A 26,451-nucleotide genomic window follows, 5' to 3' on the forward strand; every position below is an offset into this window, starting at 1 on the left:
TACCTTCCTAATATCTTTTATTTTGTCAACTTAAAAGAATACATTTTAGATGAAATCATCGTATGACTGGTAAAATGCATCATCCAATGTATGGTCTCTGAGCATTCATATGCATTTCATCCTCTATACATGACCAAACTTTATACTGTCAGTAAAAGGCAGATGCTGAATTGCTTTGCACTCTGTTTGAAAGCGGTGTGCTCGTGTGGCAGCTTACTTGACAATATCCCTACAATAATTATTTCAAGATACTTCTGGAACATTTCCAAAAATAAAGAAATATCATAAGAGCATTATATTTTGCAGTCAGTCAGAAAACATTTATTCAGCACAGGCATGTCAAAGAATCTTCATTCTCAAATATTGAGGGCAATTAGAAACATGTGTTAAATTAAATAGCAAATTTTTTGCCAGGAAAACTTCTTTGCACTATACAAATAAAGGAAAAAACATTGTGAGAACACAAACCACTGTACAAGAATAGCTAATGTACTCAATTGTAACTATTTGTCAAGCTTTTTCTTTGGTTAATCATGTTCTCTCATCAAAAACAGGATAACTTTCTGTAACAAAATAAACAGCAATCAATAGTTTAAAAAGTTAAAGCTCTGCAGTAAGTAGCTTCTGAGATCTCAGCAATCTTGAAAGGGACTTGCTTCTTCGTAGTTGGCTTTCTCTTTATACTCAACGTCTTCAGTAATAGCACCATCACCACACTTAGCAGAGTCTTCAGCAGGGGCTTCAGTAGCTTCATACGGGGCTTCAGTAGCTTCACACGGGGCTTCAGCAGCTTCACACGGGGCTTCAGCAGCTTCACACGGTGCTTCAGCAGCTTCACACGGGGCTTCAGTAGCTTCACACGGGGCTTCAGTAGCTTCATACGGGGCTTCAGTAGCTTCATACGGGGCTTCAGACATGCAAAAGCAATCATCTGCTAGCACATGCATGGCTGTCAATCGATCACCAGGGCGAATCAGCCTTAAAATCAGATTCTTAACTTTAATGTCCTGAAAGAAATGGGGAGAGAGAAAGAGAACGTCAAGTTAAAAACACATTCAAACTATAGTCTATGGGCACACAATTGAAGGGGCACATATATTCTTTGTAAGATTTTCTATTCCTGCTTGTGTAGCATATAAAAAAGGAACTGCTGAAACAGTTATCATTTTGCCAAGAAACCACAAGGTCTTTTCTTTTTGTGTTCTGAACTCTGTGTCCCCATTTGTTCTGTAGTTGACTTGTTTTGATAAGAAACATTTGTTAAAAAAGAAACATTGCTAGACTTTAGACAAGACAGTATTATATGCTATAATGGAAACTTCCCACTATTCCCCCCCTTATGTTTGCTACCTCTTTCTAGTTGTTTTTATGTACCCTATTACCAAATATGGTCTTTCCTACAGTCATATGCTGAAAAAACTGACCCATGTGAAATGCTATAAATATGTATGCAGTACTCTGAATAAACAGGACATTTCTTTGGCTATGCAACTGCATGTGTGTTCTTTTCTTTCTAATGAGATGCCCCCCCCCCCCCCATGCATCGGTACCAGAGACGACAGAGTATGTGTGTGAGGCAACATTGGGATCTGAACCTTTTCAACAAGATTTTTTGTATTTTTTTTTTTACCTTCTTTACTACCAAGCTATTTTCACCTATAAGCATTGTATTTATGGACAGGAAAAGGCGAAGTGAAGATGAGGTTTGCAACTTTGTAATCCCATGGAAATAATGCTACCAGAAGTTAGTCTTCTTTTAAGTTTTCCCCCCCAAGGAGAAGCAATTTTAACATTATTAAATGTTTCAGTTTGGCCACCCCACACAATTAGAGAAATTATGTAAAAGATTTCTCAAGTTAGAAAGTTCCTGATCAGTCATTTCTGGGACTTCTGAGATCCTTAAACACCACTGGGATCCTTTTGTTAAGGTGCCCTAACAGATTTAGTATGCATTAAGGGGGAACTTCTGTATAGGACACCAGTTTCTGCAGCCACATAAGTAGCTGCTGAGAATTGCACACCGACGTCTTATACAGAATTGTGACTGCTCTGAGGGACAGACACCCAATCTCACCTAACCGGCCCGATTCTCTAACTGGAACCTATGTCACAGGCGCCAGTTAAGGACTTGCACCTGATTCCTACCCATCAGCTGATCGCAGCAAGGGATTCCTAAACACCCGCCTCCTGGCAAACTCGGCCTGCAGGAGGGATGCCCAATCCCTCCCGCTGCCAACCCTGAACCCTCACCCTCGAAGTCCCCCCGCAGGAGGGATGCCCACTCCCTCCTACTGGAACCCATGAAACAAACCCCCCCACCCGCGTTATGCAGGAAGAATGCCCACTCCCTCTTGCCAGCAGGCCCCCCCAGGCCCAAACCCCCCATCGTATAGTTTTTTCCGTTTTACTTCTTTAATCGAGGGATGTGTGAATGGGGTATGTGTTTTTCTATGTCTGACTGAGGTAGTTTGGATGAGGCAGTTGTTCAGGTAGGCTGGGCTGTCTCCGTTTAAGGTTTTAAATAACATACAGTAAAATTTAAATAATATTCTTTCTTGGATTGATAGCCAATGTGAGTTGATGTATGCTTCTGTAATATGGTCGTGTGTCCTCAATGAGTAGATGAGTCTTAGAGCAGTATTTTGGATTGTTTGCAGTTGTTTAGTCATTGTAGCAGGGCAGGGGAGATAGAGGATGTTGCAGTAATCTAATAGACTTAGGATTAGGGATTGTACTATAAGCTGGAATTGTGTTCTTTTAAATAATTTCCTGACTTGTCTTAGGTTTCTCATAACTGCGAAGGATTTCTGTATTGTTTTATTTATTTGTGGTTGCATGGTGCAGCAACCGTCTATAGTCATTCCTAGTAGTTTTATGGTAATTTGAATGGGATAGTTGATTGAGTTGATTTCTATATTGGTTATGGTTGGACATTTGTCATTTTCGAGGAGGATGAATTTAGTTTTGTCTGTGTTGAGTTTCAGTTTGTGATCTTTCATCCAGGTCGCTACTGTTTCTAGTGTTTGGTGTAGTGTATGTGTCATGGCGGTTTTTGGCTGATCAAAAGGTATGAAAATGGTAATGTCATCTGCATAACTATAGGTGGTTATGCCTAGGTTATCCAGGTATGTTCCGAGAGAGGCTGTGTATAGGTTGAAGAGAGTAGGGGATAGTGGGGATCCTTGTGGTGTGCCGCAGGGGTTGGACCAAGGTTCAGATTTTTCTTTATCTGATTTTACTCTGTATGTTCTGGATTTTAGGAAGCCTTCAAACCAAGAGTATACTTTATCTGAGATACCTATTGCATCCAAAATTTGCAGTAGGATGTTATGGTCTACCAGGTTAAATGCTGCGGTCAGGTCCAGTTGTATGAGGAGCATTATTTTTTCCTGTGCTGAGGTGTTGTCTGGCTGTGTCAATCAGGGAGCCTAGTAATGTCTCTGTGCTGAAGTTGGATCTGAAGCCAGATTGTGTGGGGTGAAGTATATTATGGTCTTCAAGATAGTTGGTGAGGAGTTTGGCTACTAGTCCTTCTGTCAGTTTTGAGGCAATGGGTCTGTAGTTGGATGGTATGTCTGTTGGTCCTTTTGGATCTTTTTGGATTGGAGTGATGATGATTTCGCTGAGGTCAGTTGGGAAGAGGCCGTCTATGAGCATGGTTTGTATCCATTGTAGAAGTAGAGTACAGAGTTTTGTGCTGGAGGTTGTAAGGAGATATGATGGGCAGTGGTTGAGGTCACAGGATGCGTGGCTGTACTTTTTGTAGAGTTTATTGACTTCCGACCATTGTATGTTGGGGAATTGAGACCATGTTCTGTCTGCTGCAGTTGATTCTTTATCTGTGGGCTGAATTGTGATTTCATTTAGGTGGGATGGGGTACAATTGAGGGTGGCTCTGGCATTTGTAATTTTGTTCTTGACGTGTTCTGCTAAGAGGGTGGCTGAGTGGGGTGGGGTATTGTTAGTGGTCGTGTAGGGTTTGGTGTCTGTTAGGTCTTTTAATATTTGGAATAGTTTTTTGGTATCTTGGTTTTCTGTGCCTATTAGATTAGTGTAGTGTGTTTTTCTCTTGTCCTTTAGTAGTAGTTTGTATTGTTTGTTAATTTTTTTCCAGGCGGATTTCCTGTGATCTAGGTTAGTTTTTCTCCATTTTCTTTCTAGTCGTCTGCATTGTCTTTTAAGTATGAGTAGTTCATTGTCAAACCATTGATCTGATCTTCTGCTGATTCTAGTTTTGGTTTGTAGTGGGGCTAGTTCATCAAGGATGTTGGTGGTCAGATTGTTCCACTGTGAGATGAAGTCCTTGGCATCACAGTCCTGGATTGTTTCATCTATTTTTGTCCAGAATTTGGAGGGGTCAATGTGTTTGCGTGAGGTGTAAGTCATTTTTTGGGGTTTAGGTATGGGTTCGTTCTTGGTCCAGTTGATGTTGAAGGTGTATGTGTAGTGGTCTGACCAGAGGGATGGGGAACAGGTTCCGTTAGGTGTTTGAATTTCTGGGGTGGATGGTTGATGGGTCATGAAGGCTGCGATGTCAAGTTGGTGTCCTTTTTCATGCATGGTTTGTGGATTTAGGATTTGGAAGGATAGGGCATTGAGAAATGATAGACCGTTTTCTGCTGGTTTGGATGCTTGGTCTTCAAGGTGTATGTTTAGATCTCCTAGGATGAGGTTGTATTCTGCTGTTAATGAGTTTTGGTATATGAAGTTTTCAAATTCAGGTCTTACTGTGGTCCTGTTTCCTGGTGTTATGCAGCAGAGCATGCAGTTTAGTGAGTTTTTTTAGATGGTGCTTGAGAGATGGCAGGCAAGGAAGTCAATTTGTGGGGTGGATGTTTTTTTGAGTATATTTAGGGTTAGGGAGTCCTTGATTAAGATTGCTAGTTTGCCTCCTCTTTTTTTCTCTCTGCAGGTCACTGTTATTTTGTATCCCTGGGGGCAGAATTCTGTTATTCAAGGATCTGCGTCTGAGGTTAACCAGGTTTCTGTGAGGAATAGACAGTCTAGATTTTCGGTTTGTTACAGGGAATTGCCCAGGCCAGATTTGTATCACTTCTTGATGTAGTACATGGCTACTTGATTCTGTTCAAATAAGTGCTTCTTGATTGAGAAGGCAATCTTGGAATGTATGAAAAGCATTGCGGGTTGCTCGCAACTTGAAGAGATTGATATGAAGAGATTTCTCTTTAAGATTCCAAGAGCTTTGAGTACGGAGGCCATTGAGATGGGCTCCCCATCTGAACATGGAAGCATCTGTTGTCATTATTCTCTGATGAGATGGAGTGTGGAAAAGAAGGCCTCTCAAGAGATTGGTCAGTTGTAACCACCATTGAAGGGACTGATGGAGTAAAGAGATCACTTGTAGCTTCTCGGATAATGGATGTGAGGCTTGAGCCCATTGGGTTCGATAGTTCCCACTTAGGTTCCCTGAGATGTAGATGGGCAAAAGGAGTTACATGAACCATTGATGCCATGTGACTCAGAAGACGCCATCATTTGACATGCTGTAATGTTGTGGAAAGTCGACACCTTGTGGCAGATTTGAATCAGGGTGTCTAGCCTCTGCTGTGGAAAGAATTCTCAAGCCCAGACTAGAACCTTTTTCTCAAACTCAACTCAAAATACGCTAACTCCAACTGCCTATTAGACAATTGCCCACCCACCATCATGAAATCCGCCCCCCCTCATTCAAAGCCGAACTCTTCAATTGGGTCTCACTATGCCTGTCCACTGGCCACTTCCCGACTGAACTTGGCCACATTTTCGTATCCTCCCGCCTTAAAAACAACAAGGAACCCATCTCCTCCGCTGCCAAATATAGACCCATCGCCAACATACCACTCTTCTAAAAACTCATGGAAGGCCTTATTAACCATAACCTCATGAATTACCTAGAAAAGTTCAACATTCTTCACGATTCCCAATCCGGCTTCCGCACAAACCACAGCACAGAAACTGTCTTAGCTGCTCTAACCAATTACCTCCTCCACCTGTTCTCACTGGGCAAAAGCGCCCTAGTACTCCAATTCGACCTAAGCAGCGCCTTCGATCTGGTCGACCATGATATCCTGCTCCGCTGCCTTGACTCCATTGGCATTACCGGCCAAGTACTAAACTGGTTCTCAAGCTTCCTAACTAACCGTACTTACCAGATCCACAGCAATGGAACCTTCTCCCATCACTGGCGTAATACCTGCGGAGTCCCACAAGGCTCCCCCCTATCCCACTCCCTTTTCAACATTTACTTGGCCCCTCTGGCATGGACACTAGCCGACTTAAACCTTAAATCATTCATATACGCAGATGACATCACCATTATCATTCTCCTAACTTCATTCACACATCAGACGGAACAACTCACCTCTTCTGTCCTCACCAAGTTAGAACTATGGACCTCACAATTCAAATTAAAATTGAACACCGAAAAAACCAAAATTTTCCTGGCAAGCCCTACCCATAAACTAACAAACACTTCCCTGAAATTGAACGGCCTAGACTATCCTATCAACCCCACCATAAAAATCCTTGGAGTCATCCTAGACAGATGCTTGACCTTCGAAGATCATACCAGTGCCCAGGTCAAAAAATGTTTCTGCTCCCTCTGGAAACTTCGCACTATTAAACGCCACTTCGACCACCTCTCCTTCCATCTACTGGTCCAATCATTAATCTTAAGCATACTGGACTATTGTAACATCATATACCTGGGAGCCTATAAAACTCCATCAAACGTTTAAGAATAGTTCAAAATGCTGCCGTCCGCCTCATCTTTGGCCTCAAAAAATATGACCATGTTAGCCCCTATTACACTAAACTCCACTGGCTGCCGGTGGAGGCAAGAATCATCTTTAAATTCGCTTGCCTCTGCTTCAAAACCTTAGCAGGCTCTTCACCAATCTACCTATCTGAGCACCTTGAAATTGCAGGCCCCTCTCGTACACGAAACACCTACCTGTTCTCCTTTCCTTCCCTGAAGGGCTGCCTCTACAAGAAATTCCTCGATAGATCCCTAGCATTCCAAGCGGGCAAATGGAACAAATGCTTCACAATCCTCATCTCCAATTCTCCCCCCCTATCAAATGTTCAGGAAGTCAATCAAAACCTACCTTTTTGACAAATTCCTCTAATTTCTCCACCCCTCTTCCCTGCTTCCTCCTCTGACCTCGACTTACCTCCAGACTCATCACCGCCATATGTAACACCGCTATATGTAACACCGCTGTATGTAACCTACAGCAAATGTAACAACTCTTCAAACATCAACATGGAAACTATAAGTGCTTTTTTAAATTTTAATCTTAATCCTCTTTTTTCTCTTCATTCAAAAGATCATTAATACTAATCTGGATCTTTATTTATTCTTCATATTAAAACTATCTACTTTTAAACAGATTAATTATTCCTAACATTACCTCTTTCCATGAATCATTTTAAAATAACTGAAGCTCTTTCTATCAATTAATTTTCTTCATAATTTTTTTCTTTTTTCTAAATTGACCCTACCCTTATGTACAAACCTTAAATGTTTTTTTTTATTTATTTATTTATGTTTTTATTTATTTATTTTTTCTTTTTTATTCTTTTTTAATTAATTTTATAAATTGTATTTCTCCCTTTTACCTACTTGTTTCAGTTTGTATTAATAGAATATAATGATTAGTTTGTATAATAGTCTTATTTGTATTTGTCATCCCTGGCTTTTACAATTATGTAATACTCATTGAAATATTGGATATTGCGTAAAATCAAAATTTAATAAACTTGAAATGTAACCTAGCTGAAAAATAACTTCACTGTAAATGTATCGTCAAAAATGTAAATGTAGCATCACCGAAAATGTAACTTCGCTGTAAATGTACAGTCTCTTCATCTGTTAACTGCATAGAACTTCCATGGTAATGCAGTATACAAGAATAAAGTTGTTATTATTATTATTATATCCAGAATAAACTCCAGAGTTTGTGTTGGTTGGAGATGGGATCCTTGGTAATTGATTGCAAATCCCAGGAGCTCTAGAAGTCGTATTGATGATTAGATCACTAGCTGAGCTGCTTGAGGTACCTAAATAGCCTGCGCTCCAGCCCCTGACCCCTGAGCGCCACTAATCTTCAGCAGGATGGCTGAAACAGGTCCCCCAAAGGATACACCTGCCAGCTGCAGATTTAAAATCTCCACACAGGCAAAATAGACCCTTATTAAAAGGGATCTCCGATTTCAGAAAAAAACACAGTGACTAGAACGAAAACCCACAAAACTATCACAACTTAAAAAAAGAATGACTCCGAGAAAATCAGAAGACAACTTTCAAGCTTACCTGCAAAAAGAGAAACTGAAGGAGACAGCAGATTCCTGGGATATGGAGAAGGTTTTAAAAGCAGTGATTGACAACTTTCTGCAGTATGCTCGCGTGAATGAACAGAGTACTCTAAGCATACTATTCCTATTGCACTAGAAAGCTTGGTTTGTTGTCCACTGTCACAACCCGGGGTCTCTGATCAGCGCAGACCACTTGGGCTGCAACAAAATACTGGCCTTACGTGTCCCCTTTAGCTTGGGGTACTCTTCAGGCCTGGCAACGGCCTGAAAGAATTCCCTTTCCTGGCAAAAAGAAGGAAACTTCCACCAAAGGCTCAAGTTCTTAGAAAGATTTACTATTCTTGGCCACTGGCCAGACTTTGTGTTTAGGTTCAAAGCACCCTGTTTCACACAGAACAATTCCATTTCAAAAATAACACAAGCACAGAATTTCAGCAGTAAACAAAAAGCTTTACCTCCTTTACAGTCCACAAACTAGCAGACTTGAAAAAGACAGTTCTTAAACACAGTCTGGCTCAGCATTCAGAACGGCTTCCAGGCACAGCTGTTGCACTGCACTGCTAATTAGATGCCTCCGTTCAAACGTACCTCAGTGCCAAAATCCCAGCCAACAAAGCAAAACAAAAATAGGAAAAAAAGTTTTCTCTAAGCTAATTTGAAAGAAAAACCCACTAGCTCACAAATGTCACAGTTCCTAACAGTTTATTGAGTTAAGGATCTGTCTGGTTGTATGATCCCAATCTGCATTGGTGTTGCACCTGGGTAATATCATGTGACCATTTACCTGGGTCACGCCTCTTAGTCTGCTGGTTCAAATCGGAGGCGTCTGTTCTGGTCAAGCGCCATTTTCTTCTATTGCTTTCACGCAGCAGCCGTAAGATTGACTGGCTCCTGCCTAGCGTCAGCTGTTCCTGAGGAAGGGGGAGTACTCCCCTGAAACGGAGTCCCGTAGGACGTGTGGTGATACGCTGATCGCCTTTTTGAAGAAGCTAAGTATCTTCTTTTGAACTTGCTGGTCGAATTTGGACACTTGTTTTCTGTTAGCCCCCCTGGATCAGGGGTAGAGACTACTCACTACGAGTGAAGATTAAGTAAGCACTTTAAGCACTTTTTGTGTTATATTGCACTAAATTCACTGAGAGCCCAAGGATGTTTCACAGTTGACACCTTTTGGTGTAAGCCAGTGACAGCCGTTGCCTCCGTTCGGAGGTGGCTGTGTGACTGAGGGCTCTCTACACAATTCTAAGTTATATTTTCTTAGGTTATCTTTAGTGGAACACTTCAGTTCCTCCATTCTTTTTGCGGGCGGTCTCTACCCCTGATCACAGTTTTCGCCTTGGGGCTTGGGAGTTTTTTGTTCTTACAGTTCCTAAGCAGGCATGCTTCTGCCAGCACTTTCTTCCAGGCAAAAATACTTAAAACAAAACCACAGTTCATGGCAATATTTAGCACACTCATAAGAACATAACATAAGAACATAAGAATTGCCGCTGCTAGGTCAGATCAGTGGTCCATCGTGCCCAGCAGTCCGCTCACGCGGCGGACCTTAAGTCAAAGACCAGTGCCCTAACTGACACTAGCTTTACCTGCGTACGTTCTGGTTCAGCAGCAACTTGTCTAACTTTATCTTGAATCCCTTGGAGGGTGTTTTCCCCTATAACAGCAATTGATTTCCATCAGTTCCACACTAGGTTCTGGTACACACTCTGCTGCTTCAAAATCCATAACTTCCACGTTATTCACCTGTTCCAATCCTCCAGCCTCTCACAGTCTGGCAGGGAAAAACAAATGTCTTCCTCTGCTTCTTTCCTTCTCCTGCTCCTTCTGCTGGGCACCTCCCAGCTCCTTTTCCTCCCTTACCGGGTTCCATTTAGGGAGCTCAAAACAACACCCTCTCTGCCTGGCTGGGAGGGGAGGTGGGAAGGTGAATCAGTTCTCTAGAGAACTGCTACATCTGCCAGAGGTAAGATTTCCCGGATCCTTTTTTAAAGGAACAGCAAGCATTTCAGGAAAAAGTCTCCTGCCAGGATTTCAAGGCTCTATACAAGAGTGCAAGCTTTCATGCAGAACTTTCCCTGTCTCATACTAGCTCTTCCAGAGATAGGGCTAGATTCACTAAGCAAACTGATCGGTTTGTGAGCCCTTTGTGACCCAATTTCCCTCCGACCCAATTCACTTACTTGTGTACCGATCTGATCCGTGCATGCAAATGAGGGGAATTAGCATGTAAAGCAGGAAGGATGCGATTCACTAAAATAAAAAAAGCAACACCGACTGGGCTGACCGATCCAAAATAAGCGACTGCTGAAGACCAGTCGCTGAGGTCCTTTCCGCTGCCCTGCCTTCTGTCGCCCTGCTCTCTGCCCCGATCTGCTGTTCTGGCTGCCCTTCTCTTGCCCCAAATCTCTCCTGCCTGCCGCCCCAACTGGCTGCCCTGCTCTCGGGTTAAAACCACGGGCTCGTTGGGCTAGTAAAAGTTAAAAAAAAAAAGTAGCGGCTCTCAAATGCATGCGCAGACCATCTGTAGCAATCCGTGCGGTCAGATGGGGGCGTTCCTCCAATCACCCTCATTTTAATTTTTTTCTTTTGTTTATTGGTCAGGCCTGCACGGATCGGGCACAGAAATGAGGTTAGTGAATCTAGCCCATAGTCATCGCCTGCCTGTTCCAGGGTACTAACCCTGGTCAGCTCTTTTGCACTGAGGATGTCTAAACTTTACACCTTTCACAGGAACAAAACCCCTGCTGGCAGTGGGTTTGTTACACCACATCAACACCTACTTTGTTTGCTGTCCATTCTGTTGTTGGATAATGGTACTACTGAACATTAATATAACCTCATTTATAAGCCTGTCTGCTCCACCCAGGAATATCACTTTGTAATGCAATGTTCTGGGATAATGCAAACAAACCCAGTGTATCACATACTACTTACCAAATCAAGTTCATTGATATAAGGAGTTCCAGCTGGACTGATTTTAAATGTATCATTTCTAACACAAAGCTGTAAAATATAAAAATAAAACACAAAAAAAATTAACTAGTCAATTTTGCTATGACTATCATGAATAATTTTCAATTCTTTTTCCCTTGTATTTATGAATAATCTAAAGTATTGTTCTATGCACAAATATAATAATGTCATACAGCTCCTTTTAAACATAGAGATGAACTAGAATGGACTCTCTGCTGGGGTTATGGCATTAAAAAGACTCTGCAGCTCTGAATTACCACCTCCCAACTCCAATTTCTAACTCTTTCCCATCCAGCATATACACTGCAGCAACAATGTCTATCTCCAGAGCCTGGAACAGAACTGCACACAGATGCTCTCAACTAAAGAATGACGCATAGAAAAATTTGTCCCCATCCCTGTGAGCTCGGTCCCTGCCCCGTGCCTACAAACCGTCTGATCCCATTCACACAAGCCTCAAATAGATATGATTTTACTAATTGAGGCTTGTGCGGATGAGATCAAACGGTTTGCGGGCACGGGGCAGGGACCGAGCTCACGGGTCGGGGACAAAAAAACCCTCAATATTCTGTACAATTGCCATTTTATAAACACAAATAATATAGAATAAGAATCAACAAAACCCCTTTTTTTTGATTGGCCAGCCCAGTCAGTGTTCCTAATTTTTTTTAGTGAATCGCTGTCTTCCTACATTTGCATGCCATTCCTCCTCATTTGCATGCGTGGATCGGGTGTAAGGATAGTGAATCGGGTCAGGGTCGCAAACTGGTAGTAAAGTGGTCGGGACACGATCGGTGTCCTTAGTGAACCTAGCCCTTAGTCTTCTATACGCCCTTTTCTAGTATTTCCCCTGTGGCCAATTCCCTGCCTTCATCTCACCATTCTAAGATCCCCTCCCCCTGTGTAGTTATCACTCCTTTATATCCCCTATGCCCCCCCATCCAGCATCTTCCTTCTGCGTTCTTATTCTCCTCATGTCTAGGCATCTTCTCTCTGTGTCCATGCAGCATTCCTCTTTTTGTCCCTATTCCTATGCTCCCATCCATGCCCACCATCTCCCCTCTTTATGTATATCTCCCTGTGTCCAGCTTCTCCCCTCTCTTACTCCCTTACACCAATGTCTCTCATATTCTCTCTTTCCTCCCTCCCTCCACTATGTTCAATATTTCACTCGTTCTTCCTTCATCCTCTTGGTTCAGCTTTTCTCTTTCTCTTCCTCCCTGCAGCTCCTGCGCCTCTTTCCCTTCCCTTGAGCCCAACACCTTTATCCGCTCCCTTCAGCGCCCAGGTATGGGTCTGGTACCTCTCCCTTCCCTCCAGCTCCAGTCCACCCAACACATGGGCCCAGCACCTCTTTCCCTTCCCCCCAGACCAAATCCAACACGTCTCCCTTCCCTTCAGTTTCAGACAGTCCAGCAACCCCCTCCTCCCTTCGTGAGTACAGAAGTAGTCCCCTCCCTATTGCGGGTCAAAACGGGCAACAAAAACCCTCCAAAACCTGTAACTCCCCTGGGTCGGCCCCTTTGCACTTCCTGAGGTGAGCCTACCAGTCTCTTAGAAGTTTCATCGATGAAGAGGCAATGTTGGAGGCCTGCTCCAGCACCTTACTCTGGCTCCCTCTTTCCAATGAAACTTCTGGAGAAACTCAACGTTACATCAGAAGGAAGGACTTGGCTGGAAGAAAGTCCTAGAGCAGGCCTCTGATGTTGCCTCTTCATCAACGAAGCTTCTAAGAGGCTGGTAGACCCACCCTGGGTGGTGTAGGGAGGAGGGAAGGGGGCTGCCGGTTCCGCAATCACAGGGGGGGAAGCTAGCCCCGCAATCATGGGGGGACGACTGCTGACCTCACAATCATGATGGGGGGGACTGCTGGCCCCACAATCACAAGTGGGGGCTGCTGGTCGGGAGGGAGGTGACTTGCGGCAGATCCTTTACTGCAGGGACAAGATCATTTACTGCTCCGCGGGGCAGTGAAAATACTTGCTCCCATACCCGTGACAAATGGCCAATTTCTTTCCCCGTTCCTGCGGGTTAGCTGCAGCTTATCGCGGGAACCAGTCCCCATGTCATTCTCTAATCTCAACCCAGGCACTGATTTTGTGATGTCTGCAACTACCCTCCCTGGGATTTGAATTTACTGCCTCCACAGTATCATCAATTCAATGCAGTCAGAGGAATAAAGGCCCTGCTCAGGAATCAAGCTTGTGTTTCCTAAATGCAGTGACAAAAATTGCCACTGAGCCATGTATGAATAATCTTAGGGATATAGAGGAGTGTGCCCGGAGAGCGGGGCACACAGGCAGGCGAGCAGGAGAGAACATAAGAATTGCTGCTGCTGGGTCAGAACAGTGGTCCATTATGCCCAGCAGTCTGCTCACGTGGCGGCCCTTAGATCAAAGACCAATACTCTAACTGAGACTAGCCTTACCTGCGTATTTTCTGGTTCAGCAGTAACTTGTCTAACTTTGTCTTGAATCCCTGGAGAGTGTTTTCCCCTATAACAGCCTCCGGAAATGCGTTCCAGTTTTCTTCCACTCTCTGGGTGAAAAACTTCCTTACGTTTGTACAGAATCTATCCCCTTTTAACTTTAGAGAGTGCCCTCTCATTCTCTCTACCTTGGAGAGGGTGAACAACCTGTCTTTATCTACTAAGTCTATTCCCTTCATTATCTTGAATGTTTCGATCATGTCCCCTCTCGGTCTCCTCTTTTCAAGGGAGAAGAGGCCCAGTTTCTCTAATCTCTCACTGTACGGCAACTCCTCCAGGCCCTTAACCATTTTAGTCGCTCTTCTCTGGACCCTTTCAAGTAGTACTGTGTCCTTCTTCATGTACAGTGACCAGTGCTGGACACAGTATTCCAGGTGAGGATGTACCATTGCTCGTTACAGCGGCATGATAACCTTCTCCGATCTGTTCTTGATCCCCTTCTTAATCATTCTTAGCATTCTGTTTGTCTTTTTCGCCGCCGCGCATTGTGTGGACAGCTTCATTGACTTGTCGACCAGTACTCCCAAATCTCTTTACTGGGGGTTCTCTCCGAGTACTGCACCGGACATCCTATATTTGTGTATAAGATTTTTGTTACCGACATGCATCACCTTACATTTATCCACGTTAAGCGTCATTAGTCATGTCGTTGTCCATTTCTTAAGCGTGTTTATGTCATGTTGCAGGTCTTCGCAATCCTTCTGTGTCTTCACTACTCTGAATAACTTCGTATCGTCTGCAAATTTAATCACCTCGTTCATTGTACCAATTTCCAGGTCGTTTATAAATATGTTGAAGAGGGGGAAGGAGTGGGAGAAGGCAGGAGAGAGCGAGGGGCAGCTCCACCCACCCCCATCATCCATCAAGATCTGGAGCTCCCCCTTAAAAGGGGAGGATCAAACAGCACTCAGATAGTGTGCCTGGAGAGCGGGGCAGACAGGCAGGCAGGCGAGAAGAGGAATAAGAAGAGAGGGAAGGCAGGAGAGAGTGAGGGGCAGCGGCGAGAGGTAGCTCCACCCACCCCATCATCATCACAGATCCGGAACTCCCGCTTAAAAGGGGAGGGCCAACAGCGTGTCAAAGGCGCTCGCCTTAGCGAGAGTGCCTTAAGAAGTGACAAGTCACTGCACTGAGGAAACACCAGGGAAAGACACCTATATAAGCAAGTACCACAAGGGCAACAGGACAGATACAAACAGCAGATAAATACACACAGCAGTCGCAGAGGACATACACAAAGCAACGGGGGTAGCAGGTATACAATTAGGAGAGGGACTGCACAGTAACAACACCAAGGACGCTACAGATTCCAACACAAGGAGAAGCCACTTCAGACAACACTGAGACATAGCTAGCATGCCTATAGGGAAGAACAAGCAGCATAGAGGACCTAGGAAACAAAGAGAAGCCAATTTAGATGACAGATCTGCAAGCAGACAGCAATGGAAGCAGCAGACAGAAGCAGGATGTTGAGCTACCCAGTTTTCCGCACCGTTTGTCATATGTATGACTCCCTCCCCTCTGAGAGGCAATCTTATGTATGTACTTGATGCGAGGAATTGGAGGGCATGAAAAAGCAAGTCAGACTAATGGAGGGAAGAGTACTATAACTAGAAGCACTTCGAGCAGTTGAGGAGGAGGCCAGAGAGGCAGAAAACTTCATAACAGAGAGGAACATTGATGAAGAAGTCAGGGAGTTAGAGAAGTTCATTGAGGAGGCATATAGAGAGGCCGTGGAAAATCACCAACAACAGTGGAACTGCCAAGATACACCTACAGTGAGTGAGGACCGCCTGGAGGATAACCACAAGGAAGAAAAAGATGACACAGCAGTGAGACCTGGAAACAGCGGAAGGAACCCAGTTCAGTGCAAGCCAACGAGGAAGGATTAAAGTGCACCGAGGACATGGACCTGCGGCTAGAGAGACAAGAGAAGATAAAGAAGACAGCAATCGTCATGGGGGACTCCATCATCCAACAAGTCAACAGCCACATAGTGAGAGGAAGAAAGGATCGGCTAGTGGCCTGCCTATTAGGAGCAAAGGTAGAGGATATAGTGAGCCGCATCGACAGGATCGACAGTGCGGAAAGGGTAGATACGGCGATGGTGATCCACGTTGGGACAAACGATGTGAGCAACAGGAATTACAGCAGAGAAACACTGAAAGACCAGTTCCAGATGCTAGGAAGGAAGCTGAAGATCAGAACACCAAGAGTAGCGTTCTCGGAGATCTTGCCAGTACCCAGGGCAGATGGGAAGAGGTTGACGGAACTGCAAGCAGTCAACGCATGGATGAAATGCTGGTGTGAGGGAGAAGGATTCCACTTCGTATGCAACTGGACGACGTTCTGGAGGAAGAGCAAGCTATACAGGAAGGATGGACTCCACCTCAGCGGAGATGGAATGAGGCTACTTGCAAGCAACATCAAGTGAGAAATTGAGAAGTTTTTAAACTAAGAAGAAGAGGAAAGCCGACAGTCGACCAAGAGTCGATGGTTTGGGAAACAGTATACCCAGAGAATACCATGCAAGAAGATTGCAGGGAAGACTCACCGGATCATAGGCAAGATAGAAACCCTGACGGATCGAAAGGGATGGAAGTGAGGGAGACAGAAGGGGGCGGAAATTCAAAACAGCAACAGGCAGCAAACTTAAGTGTATATATACAAACGAAAGGCGCCTAAGGAATTGGAAACTACGATACAAAAAGATAACCTAGACATCATCAGCATCACGGAAACATGGTGGAACGAGGACATCTGGGACACTATGCTACCGGGATACAAGCTATACCGCAGGGACAGAGTAGGACAAAAAGAAAGAGGGAATTGAGTCTACTGGACAGAACATGCCAGAATCGAACAATAAGGTAGAGTCTCTATGGGTCAAAATCCCGGGAACAAATGGAATGGATACGAAGATCGGCATCTACTACTGACCTCTAGGGCAGTCCGAAGAGACTGAGAAATGGAGAAATGACGGACAAGATTAAACACGAATGCAAGGGAGGCAACACAGTTAGCATGGGCAACTTCAATTATCTGAGGATAAATTGGAATCAAGGCAACTCCAGCTGCAGTAGGGAGATCAAGTTCCTGGATGCTGTAGGCGATTACTTCCTGGAACAACTTGTCATAGAAAATACGAGAGGAAATGCAATTCTGGACTTAATTCTAAATGGACTACGAGGACCGGTACAAGATATAGAAGTAGAAGGGACGTTGGTTGAGGGGTGGTAGATTCAAGAGCAATGTTAGGAAATTCTACTTTACGGAGAGGGTGGTGGAAGCCTGGAATGCACTCCCGAGAGAAGTGGTGGAGAGGAAAATGGTGACTAAGTTCAAAGAAGCGTGGGATGAACACAGAAGATCTAGAATCAGAAAATAATATTAAATATTGAACTAAGGCCAGTACTGGGTAGACTTGCATGGTCTGTAATGTAATGTAATTTATTTCTTATATACCGCTACATCCGTTAGGTTCTAAGCGGTTTGAAGAAAATATACATTAAGATTATAAATGAGAAGTAAGAAGGTACTTAAAAAATTCCCTTAATGTCCCGAAGGCTCACAATCTAACTAAAGTACCTGGAAATTAATAAAGAAGAGAAAATAAAGATGGTTGAAAAAAGAAAAATTCTATGTGAACTTATAGGATGGAAATTAAACTGACAGTGAAGAACTGTATGAAAAATACATATGGAATGCAGTTAGAGAGGGTAGGTTACAATCTATTTATGGTATTTGTTTAATTGGAAGGTGTTAAGGTGGGTAATTTGGGGGAAGGTTATCTGAAGGTAGGTGAATCTTCTGGAGGTAAAAGAGGAGGGGTTAAGATATTTGGATGAATTTTTTGAAAAGCAGGGTTTTGATTTCTTTTCTGAATGTTTTGAAGTTGTCTGATATTGTCATAAGATTGGAGATGGAATGGTTGATTTTTGCTGCTTGTGTTGCCAGAAGGTTGTCAAACATTTTCTTGCGTTGTGTGCCTTTGAGTGGGGGGAAGGCGAAAGGGTTCGAGGTTCTTCTGTGTCTTGAGGTGGAGATTTGGTTTAAGCGGTTGTTTAGATAGGAGGGGGAAGAGCCGTGTAATGCTTTGAATATCAGGCAGTGGAATTTGAATTGGATTCGTGCTTGTATGGGTAGCCAGTGAGAGTCTAAGAAGGCAGTTGTTATGGGATCATATTTTTTGAGTGAGTAGATCAATTTGAGGGCGGTGTTTTGTATGGTCTGGAGTTGTTTTATCATAGTGGTTGGACAAGGAAGATATAGGGAGTTGCAATAATCCAGCAGACCTAAGACTAGGGATTGGACGATTAGTCTAAATTGTGCTTGGTCAAAGAATTTTCTGATTTTACGGAGATTTCTCATGGTTAGAAAAGCTTTCTGGGTTGTTTTGTTGATCTGGGGCTGCATTGTGCAACATCTGTCTATCGTAACTCCTAGGAGTTTTAGTTCGGGTTGTATTGGGTATTTGGTATTTTTGATTTTCAGTTCAGTGATGGTAGGAGTTTGGGCTTTTTCGAGCAAAAGGAATTTTGTTTTTTCAGAATTTAGTTTTAGTTTGTGATCCATCATCCATTTTTCTACTGTGTCTAAGGTTGTTTCTAGCTTTGTTGTGGTGGTGGTCTCTGATGGGTCGAAGAGGAGGATTATGGTGATGTCATCAGCATAGCTGAAAGATGTGACATCTAGGGTATCTAAAGTGGCTCCTAGGGAGGAGATAAAGAGGTTGAAGAACGTAGGTGAGAGAGGTGATCCTTGTGGAACTCCGCAGGGATTTGTCCATGGTTCTGATTTGATATCATTGTATTTTACCCTGTAGGTTCTAGATTTGAGGAACCCCTGAAACCATTTGTAGACCTTGCCTGAGATTCCTATGGCATCGAGAATTTGTAGTAATAAGGTGTGGTCAACTAGGTCAAATGCTGCGGAGAGGTCTAATTGTATTAATATCATTTTTTTTCCTTTACTGATGTGTTGTCGGGCTGTATCTAGTAATGTGACAAGTAGTGTTTCTGTACTATGGTTAGTTCGGAATCCTGATTGTGAGGGGTGGAGTAGGTTATGTTTTTCCAGATATTCGGTGAGGTATTGTGCCACTAGGCCTTCTATTATTTTAACGTACAATGGTATTGAAGCGATAGGTCTGTAGTTGGAGGGGCTATCTATTGGGCCTTTGTGATCCTTTATGATTGGAGTGATTAAGATCTCTCCTAGGTCCTGTGGGAATTGGCCTTCTGTCAATGTGGTTTGAATCCATAGCATGAAGTTGGTTTTGAATGTGGTGGAGGCGTTTGATAATATGTAGGTGGGGCAATTATTTAGGTCAGTGGAAGCATGGCTGTATTTATTGTAGAGTCGGTTCATATCCGACCAGACTAGAATTGGGAAATCGGACCAGCTTCTGTCTGCTACGATGGCTTCGCTAGTTGATGGGTTTGTTGTTATCTTTTCTAAATGGGTGTGTGTGTTGATGAATGTAGATCTGATATTGGTTTTGAAATGGTCTGCTAGGTGGATGGCTGTTGGTGGGTGGATACCTTGGGTGGAGAGGTAAGGTTTGGTATCTGTGAGGTTCTTTACTAGATTAAATAGCTTTTTTGTGTCTGGGATTTTTTTACCTATCATATTGGAGTAGTAGGCTTTTCGTTTTTCCTTGAGTTTGGTTTTGTATTGATTAATTTGGTATCTCCATGCAGTTTTAGTGTGTTCTAAACTCTTGTTTTTTTTCCAGACTCTTTCTAGTTGTCTGCAGAGCTTTTTAGATTGGAGAAGTTCGGCGTCGAACCATTTATCAGAAGGTCTGCATATTTTGAATTTTAGTTTTTCTGGGGCTAGCTCATTTAGAATGGTTTCGCTTATGGATCTCCATTGAGATATAAATTCGTTGGGAGCTATGTTGGTGGTGGCGTGGTCTGCTTTATCCCAGAATATGGAGGGTTCGTGTTTTGAAGGAGGTTTTTATTGGAGGTTGTTTGTTAATGCTTTGAGGCCAGTTGATGTCAAAGGTGTATTTATAGTGATCTGACCAAAGGGAGAGGTGCCATGCTCCATTAGAGATATTGATTTTGGGTTTGTGAGGATGTTGGGTCATATAAGCAGCAAGATCTAATTGGTGTCCTTTTTCGTGTGTGGATTGGGGTCTGTGTGTCTGTATATGGCCATTTGGGGGAGGAGGGGCTGGAGAGGGCTTCAATGGCTGGGAGGGTGTAGATGGGCTGGAGTAGGTTTTGACGGAGATTTCGGCAGTTGGAACCAAAGCACAGTACCGGATAGAGCTTTGGATTCTTGTCCAGGAATAGCTAAGAAGAAAAAATTTAAATTGAATGAGGTTGGGCAGACTGGATGGACCATCATCTACTATGTTACTTTGGGAAACAGTGATCACAATATGATCCACTTCAACCTAGAGACAGGATCAAAAACTCAATCCAGAATGACGGCCACGGCACTGGGGAAGTACGAAGGGATGAGAGTCATGGTGAGAAAAAAGATTAGGAAGAGGATAAGCACTGTAAATATGCTAGACTCTAGAGCAGGGGTGCCCACACTTTTTGGGCTTGTGAGCTACTTTTAAAATGACCAAGTCAAAATGAACTACCAACAATAAAATTTTAAAAAAACACAAAGCACACTGTACACATAGAATTGTTAATTATCATTACTATTCCAGGGTTTTTCAAAGAGGTCAAAGCAGATGACTTTATGCACTGTCACCTCACTAACAACCATACAAAAACAGACAAATACCCCCTCCCTTTTTACTAAACCACGATAGCAGTTTTTAGCGCAGGGAGCTGCGCTGAATGCCCAGCGCTGCTCTCTACGCTCACAGGCTTCCTGCGCTAAAAACCTCTATTGCGGTTTAGTAAAAGGGGACCATAGTGTAAAATATAGACAGCAGATATAAATTCAGATACATTTTGATCACTAAATTTAAAATAAAATAATTTTTCCTACCTTGTCTGGTGATTTCATGAGTCTCTGGTTGCACTTTCTTCTTCTGACTGTGCATCCAATCTTTCTTCCCTTCTTTTAGCCTGTATGCTTCCTCTCCTCCTGACCTCATTCCCCCCCCCCAACGTTTTCTTCCTCTTTCCATGCCCTCTCTTTCTTTCTCTCTTCATGCCCCCTTTCTTTTTTTCTGTTTCTCTTCTTTCCTACTGTCTCCCTGTCTGCCCTCTTTCTCCCTCCCTGCCCTCCCCCAAGCCACTGCCACTGCCGCTACCATCGGATAACAGGCCCCAAAAACCGCCCGCCGCCTGCTTCGGGCCCACCAGCATTCCTCTCCCCGACTTCAATTCTGCCGGCCAGAACCTCCTCACCGACGACAGAATTGACGTCGGGGAGAGGAAGGCTGATTGGCCCAAGATCGACCTATTGGGAGAAATGCTGCCGGGTCCTGCCTTTGAGGAAACAGAAAATAGACAGGACCTGGCAGCAAGAAGAGCAAATCGCAAGCTTCACTGACCTGTCTCCCGCTTTAGCCCGCGAACGGGGCTCTAACATGTGCGTGCCGGCTTCCCTTCTCCCCCCCCCTCCCCCCGACATAACTTCCGGTTTCAAAGGGAAGAGAAGGGAAGCCGGTACAAGCACATGTTAGCCCCCGGAGCATAAGTTCTCCAAGCCGTTTTTTTTTTTTTTAATGTTGAGCAGCGGCGGCAGCAGAATTCAGGAGCGGGCCAGTCAGGAGGGGAAAAAAGAGAAGGGAAGATTGGAACCCGCTCTGCGATCGACTGGGGTCGCCTGAGCGAGCAACCTGTCAATCGCGATCGACATATTGGGCACCCCTGCTCTAGAGTAAGCATGGTCCTTTTTTTAAGGACAGGCACTGAAGCGCAAAATCTATATATACTGCGTATTAACACAGGTTCCAAGGGGAAGAAGACCAAGGAACCGGTGTGGCTCACTGTAGCAGTGAAGGAAGCGATCAGAGACAAGAAGACTTTGTTTAAGGAATGGAAAAGGACAAAAACAGATGAAAACTGGAAAAAGCGCAAACAACATCAAAGGAAGTGCCATTAAGGCAGTGAGAGGAGCCAAAAGAAAATACAAGGAAAAAATAGCCAAGGAAGCAAAAAGTTTAAAGCCGTCCTTTCGATATATTAAGGGGAAACAACCTGTGAAGGAAGCAGTGGGGCCATTAGATGACCATGGAATAAAGTAGAGAATGACACGGTGACGGTTTACCCGCGGCCACCGCATTTAAGCCGCGGGTCACCGCCGAAAACGGGGAAGAAAACTAGCAGTCGCTGCGGTGACGGGGACAAGGCCATTCACCGACCGCGGAAACGGTGAACAGGTTTGTCCCCGCGGGCCAATGTACCCCCTTCTAGGAACCGCTATTTCACCGTGCTCCTCATTTGTCATTTCAACCCTTCCTGCCAATCGCAGCAGAAGGGTACCCAACCCCTCCTGCCGGTCCTCCCAATGGCCTCCCCTAAGATCGCCGGCAGGAGGGTACCCAACCCCTCCTGCTGGACCCCCCCCCCCCAACGAACCCTCCCACCCCGGAATCCCCTTAGTCTTACTTTTCAAGTTGGACCGGACAGCTCCTCGCTCGTCTGGCCAGCAGGCCTGCCTCCGTCCAAATGAGGCGGGCCCGCCCCTCCCCTCCCCTGCCTAACCCACAGGATCCTAGGGCCTGATTGGCCCAAGCACCTAAGGCCCCTCCTATAGCGGGAGTGGCTTTAGGTGCCTAGACCAATCAGGCCCTAGGATCCTGTGGGTTGGGCAGGGTAGGGGCGGGCCCGCCTCATTTGGACGGAGGCAGGCCTGCTGGCCAGACGAGCGAGGAGCTGTCCGGTCCAACTTGAAAAGTAAGACTAAGGGGGTTCCGGGGTGGGAGGGTTCGTTGGGGGGGGTCCAGCAGGAGGGGTTGGGTACCCTCCTGCCGGCGATCTTAGGGGAGGCCATTGGGAGGCAGGGGAGGGGAGGGGAGGGGCGGGCCCGCCTCATTTGGACGGAGGCAGGCCTGCTGGCCAGACGAGCGAGGAGCTGTCCGGTCCAACTTGAAAAGTAAGACTAAGGGGGTTCCGGGGTGGGAGGGTTCGTTGGGGGGGGGGTCCAGCAGGAGGGGTTGGGTACCCTCCTGCCGGCGATCTTAGGGGAGGCCATTGGGAGGACCGGCAGGAGGGGTTGGGTACCCTTCTGCTGCGATTGTCGGGAGGGCCGTTGGGGGGGTCTACAGGAGGGGTTGGGTGCCCTCCTGCCGTGATCGCTGGGGGGAGGGGAGACTTGCAGCCGTAGCCGCGGTCACTATGCTAATCACGGCAGCATTTAAAGTACATGTCGTGTTTGTTTTTGCATTGCTAGCCCCAGGGGTGGTGGAAGATTAGTGATTGAAAAACTGTATGAAAAATAACTATTTTAAATTTAGTGATCAAAATGTGTCAGTTTTGAGAATTTTTATTAATTAATTTTTTCTCTGCGTGTTTTGTTTTTGTATAGTTATTAACTAATATTTAACTAAGTTTTAAAGTTTTAAAGAATGTTTCCTTTATACGTAAATAAAGAAAAGTGAATGGGATTGCAGTGGCGGTGACGGGGCGGTGAATGGGGTGGCAGTGGCGGTGACGGGGCGGTGAAGAGGATGGTGAGACGGGGACGGGGCGGTGACGGGGTTGATGAGACGGGGACGGGGCGGTGACGGGGATGGTGAGACGGGGACGGGGCGGTGACGGGGACCAATTTTTTCACCGTGTCATTCTCTAGAATAAAGCGAGTATTAAAGGAGGACAAAACCATCGCTGACAAACTGAACGTATTTTGCGTCTGTACTTACCGAAGAGGATTTATCCAATATACCATTGGAAATGAAGAAGGGAAACTGATAGGGTTGACAGTTTGTGCTTAACTTATAGATTTGAAAAAATGAATGCAGATGTAATGGGTCATACTAAGAGATTTAAGTTAATCTGGGGCCCTTTGATATCTTTTATGGATGCGTTGTAATGGGGGGGGGGGTTTGGTTCCCTTTGATCCTGTTGGAATATTGCACACACACTCAGGGGGAGGGAGGGTGCGAGAGAGATATTTATGTCATGGTTTTATTCTCTTGCAAGATATTGGTTGGGTGGGGTAGGGGAGGGTTATCATGCTATGGGGATTTGTGTAAATACTGTACTGCATTTTTGTTAACTTTGAAAAATTCATAAAAGATTTAAACAAAAAAAAAAAACCCAATCTGTCGATCAAATCAGGAAAGATTCCGGAAGACTGGAAAGTGGTGAATATTATGCCGATCTTCAAGAAAGGTGCGTGGGGAGATCCTGGAAAATACAGACCAGCGAGTCTGACTTTGGTATCGGGAAAGATGGTAGAGCCGCTGATAAAGTACGGCATCACTGATCACCTTAATGGATACAATTTGATGAGGACCAGCCAGCACGGTTTCAGCAAAGGAAGATCTTGCTTGACAAATTTACTGCACTTCTTTGAGGGAGTAAATATGCATATTGACAAGGGTGATCCGATTTACATCGTATATCTAGATTTTCAGAAGGCATTCGATAAGGTTCCCCATGAACGTTTACGTCGGAAAATTGTGAGCCATGGAATTGAGGGTGAAATACACACGTGGATTAAAAACTGGTTGGCAGATAGGAAACGGAGAATGGGGTAAGTGGAAAATACTCTGACTGGAAAAGCGTCACGAGTGGAGCGACGCAGTGTTCGGTGCTTTGGCCCGTGCTCTTCAACATATTTATAAATGACCTAGAAATTGGTACGACGAGCGAGGTGATTAAATTTGCGGACGATACAAAGCTATTCAGAGTAGTGAGGACACAGAAGGATTGCGAAGACCTACAACGTGACAAACACACTTGAGGAATGGGCTGCGAAATGGCAAATAAGATTCAATGTGGATAAGTGCAAGGTGATGCATGTCGGTAACAAAAATAATATGCACGAATACAGGATGTCCGGTGCTATACACAGAGAGAGCCCCTTGGAAAGAGACTTGGGAGTACTTGTAGACAAGTCAATGAAATTGCCTGTGCAATGCGCAGTGGCGGTGAAAAGGGAAAACAGAATGCTAGAAATGATTAAGAAGGGAATCACAAACAGATCAGAGAAGGTTATCATGCCGCTGTACCAGGCCATGGTGCGCCCCCACCTGGAGTACTGCGTCCAACACTGGTCACTGTACATGAAAAGGACATTGTACTACTTGAAAGGGTCCAGAGAATAGCAACAAAAATAGTTAAGGGACTGGAGGAGTTGCCGTACAATGAGAGGCTAGAAAAACTGCCCTTGAGAAGAGGAGACATAATCGAAACATTCAAGATATTGAAGGTAATTGACTTAGTAAAGAAAGAGATTGTTCACCTTCTCCAAGGTGGAGAGAACGAGAGTTCACTCTCTAAAGCTAAAAAGGGATAGACTCCATACAAACGTAAGAAAGTTCTTCTTCACCCAGAGAGTAGTAGAAATCTGGAACGCTCTTCCAGAGGCTGTTATAGGGGAAAGCACCCTTCAGGGATTCAAGAAAAGGTTAGATAAATTCCTGCTGGACCAGAACATACGCAGGTAAGACTAGACTCTAGTAGGGCACTGGTCTTTGACCTAAGGGCCGCCACGTGAGCGGGCTGCTGGGCATGATGGGCCACTTGTCTGACCCAGTAACGGCAAATCTTATGTTCATCTTCAACCAGTAATATTAAATAAGCTAAAAACCATACTGCCAAGAACAATGTTGTTGAACATAACTGGTCAGTTACACAGCCTGAATATTTCTAACTCATTAAAATCAAGTATTGAGAATGAGAGTTATTTCTAAGTATTCCACAATCCATTGGGATGGCTTGTTTCAGTGAAGTGGAATTAGAACATGGGGAAGAATAGGCGATTTACTAGTTTGGGACAGAAGCAGCACAGAATTTTCCAGGGCAATAAAACACTGGAAGAAGGGTACTTATTGGGAGGGGGGTTAGTAGTTGTAGATATGGCAGGAGGACGAGGTGGGCAGTCGGGCCCGATGGCAGCGGCAGATTTAAAACCACGGGCTTGCTCTGTTAAAAAGCATTGTGAGCCTGTGGTTTTAAAGGGCAGGAGCATTGGCCAGGATAGAAATGACTGGTCTTCAGCAGTCGCTTCTTTTCTGATCGACAAGCCCAATCGGTGTTAGCTAAAGTGTTTAGTGAATCACTGCCCTCCCAAATTTGCATGCCATTTCCCTCATTTGCATGCATGGATTGGGAGGGGATCGCCAAACACTTGTGAATCAGGCCAGAGGGAAATCTGCTCGCTAAGGGCTTGCAAAACGATCGGTACACGATTGGTTTGCTTAGTGAATTTGGGCCACTGTACGTAGAGAAAATGTTAATCATTTATATTTGGGGATTTTTTTCAAAGAGGTCAAGGCAGATGACTTTAAAATATGCAATGTCACCTCAGTAACAACTATAGAAAAACACACAAATATAGTGCAAAATATTGACAGCAGATATAAATTCTCAAAACTGACACATTTCAGTCACTAAATTGAAAATAAAATAATTTTTTTCTACCTTTGCTGTCCGGTGATTTCATGAATCTCTGGTTGCACTTCCTTCTGACATCTCTGTCCAACATTCTTCCTCTCTCCTCCACCCTACATTGGCAACATGTCTCCCTCTCTCTCACACCCCTTCTCTCATTCCCTCCCTTGCTTGCAAAGGGAGTGGGGA

The 26,451-nt window shown here is 44.5% G+C and overlaps 1 protein-coding gene across 9 annotated transcripts in view; it reads right to left on the reverse strand.

Moving 5' to 3' along the window:
- Positions 1 to 299: 299 nt before the first annotated feature.
- Positions 300 to 26,451, reverse strand: part of STK31 (serine/threonine kinase 31) — a 620,303-nt gene continuing 594,151 nt past the window's right edge. For all 9 annotated transcript variants that reach the window (XM_033930854.1, XM_033930858.1, XM_033930859.1 and 6 more), the window contains 2 exons: positions 11,251 to 11,319; positions 300 to 1,007 (listed from right to left, as the gene is read on the reverse strand). In XM_033930854.1, the coding sequence (XP_033786745.1) occupies positions 633 to 1,007; positions 11,251 to 11,319 (444 nt within the window). In that variant the 3' untranslated portion in view covers positions 300 to 632. The remainder of the gene's footprint in view (positions 1,008 to 11,250; positions 11,320 to 26,451) is intronic.

This window comes from Geotrypetes seraphini, chromosome 2, assembly GCF_902459505.1.
Source record: "Geotrypetes seraphini chromosome 2, aGeoSer1.1, whole genome shotgun sequence".
Lineage (NCBI taxonomy): Eukaryota > Metazoa > Chordata > Amphibia > Gymnophiona > Dermophiidae > Geotrypetes > Geotrypetes seraphini.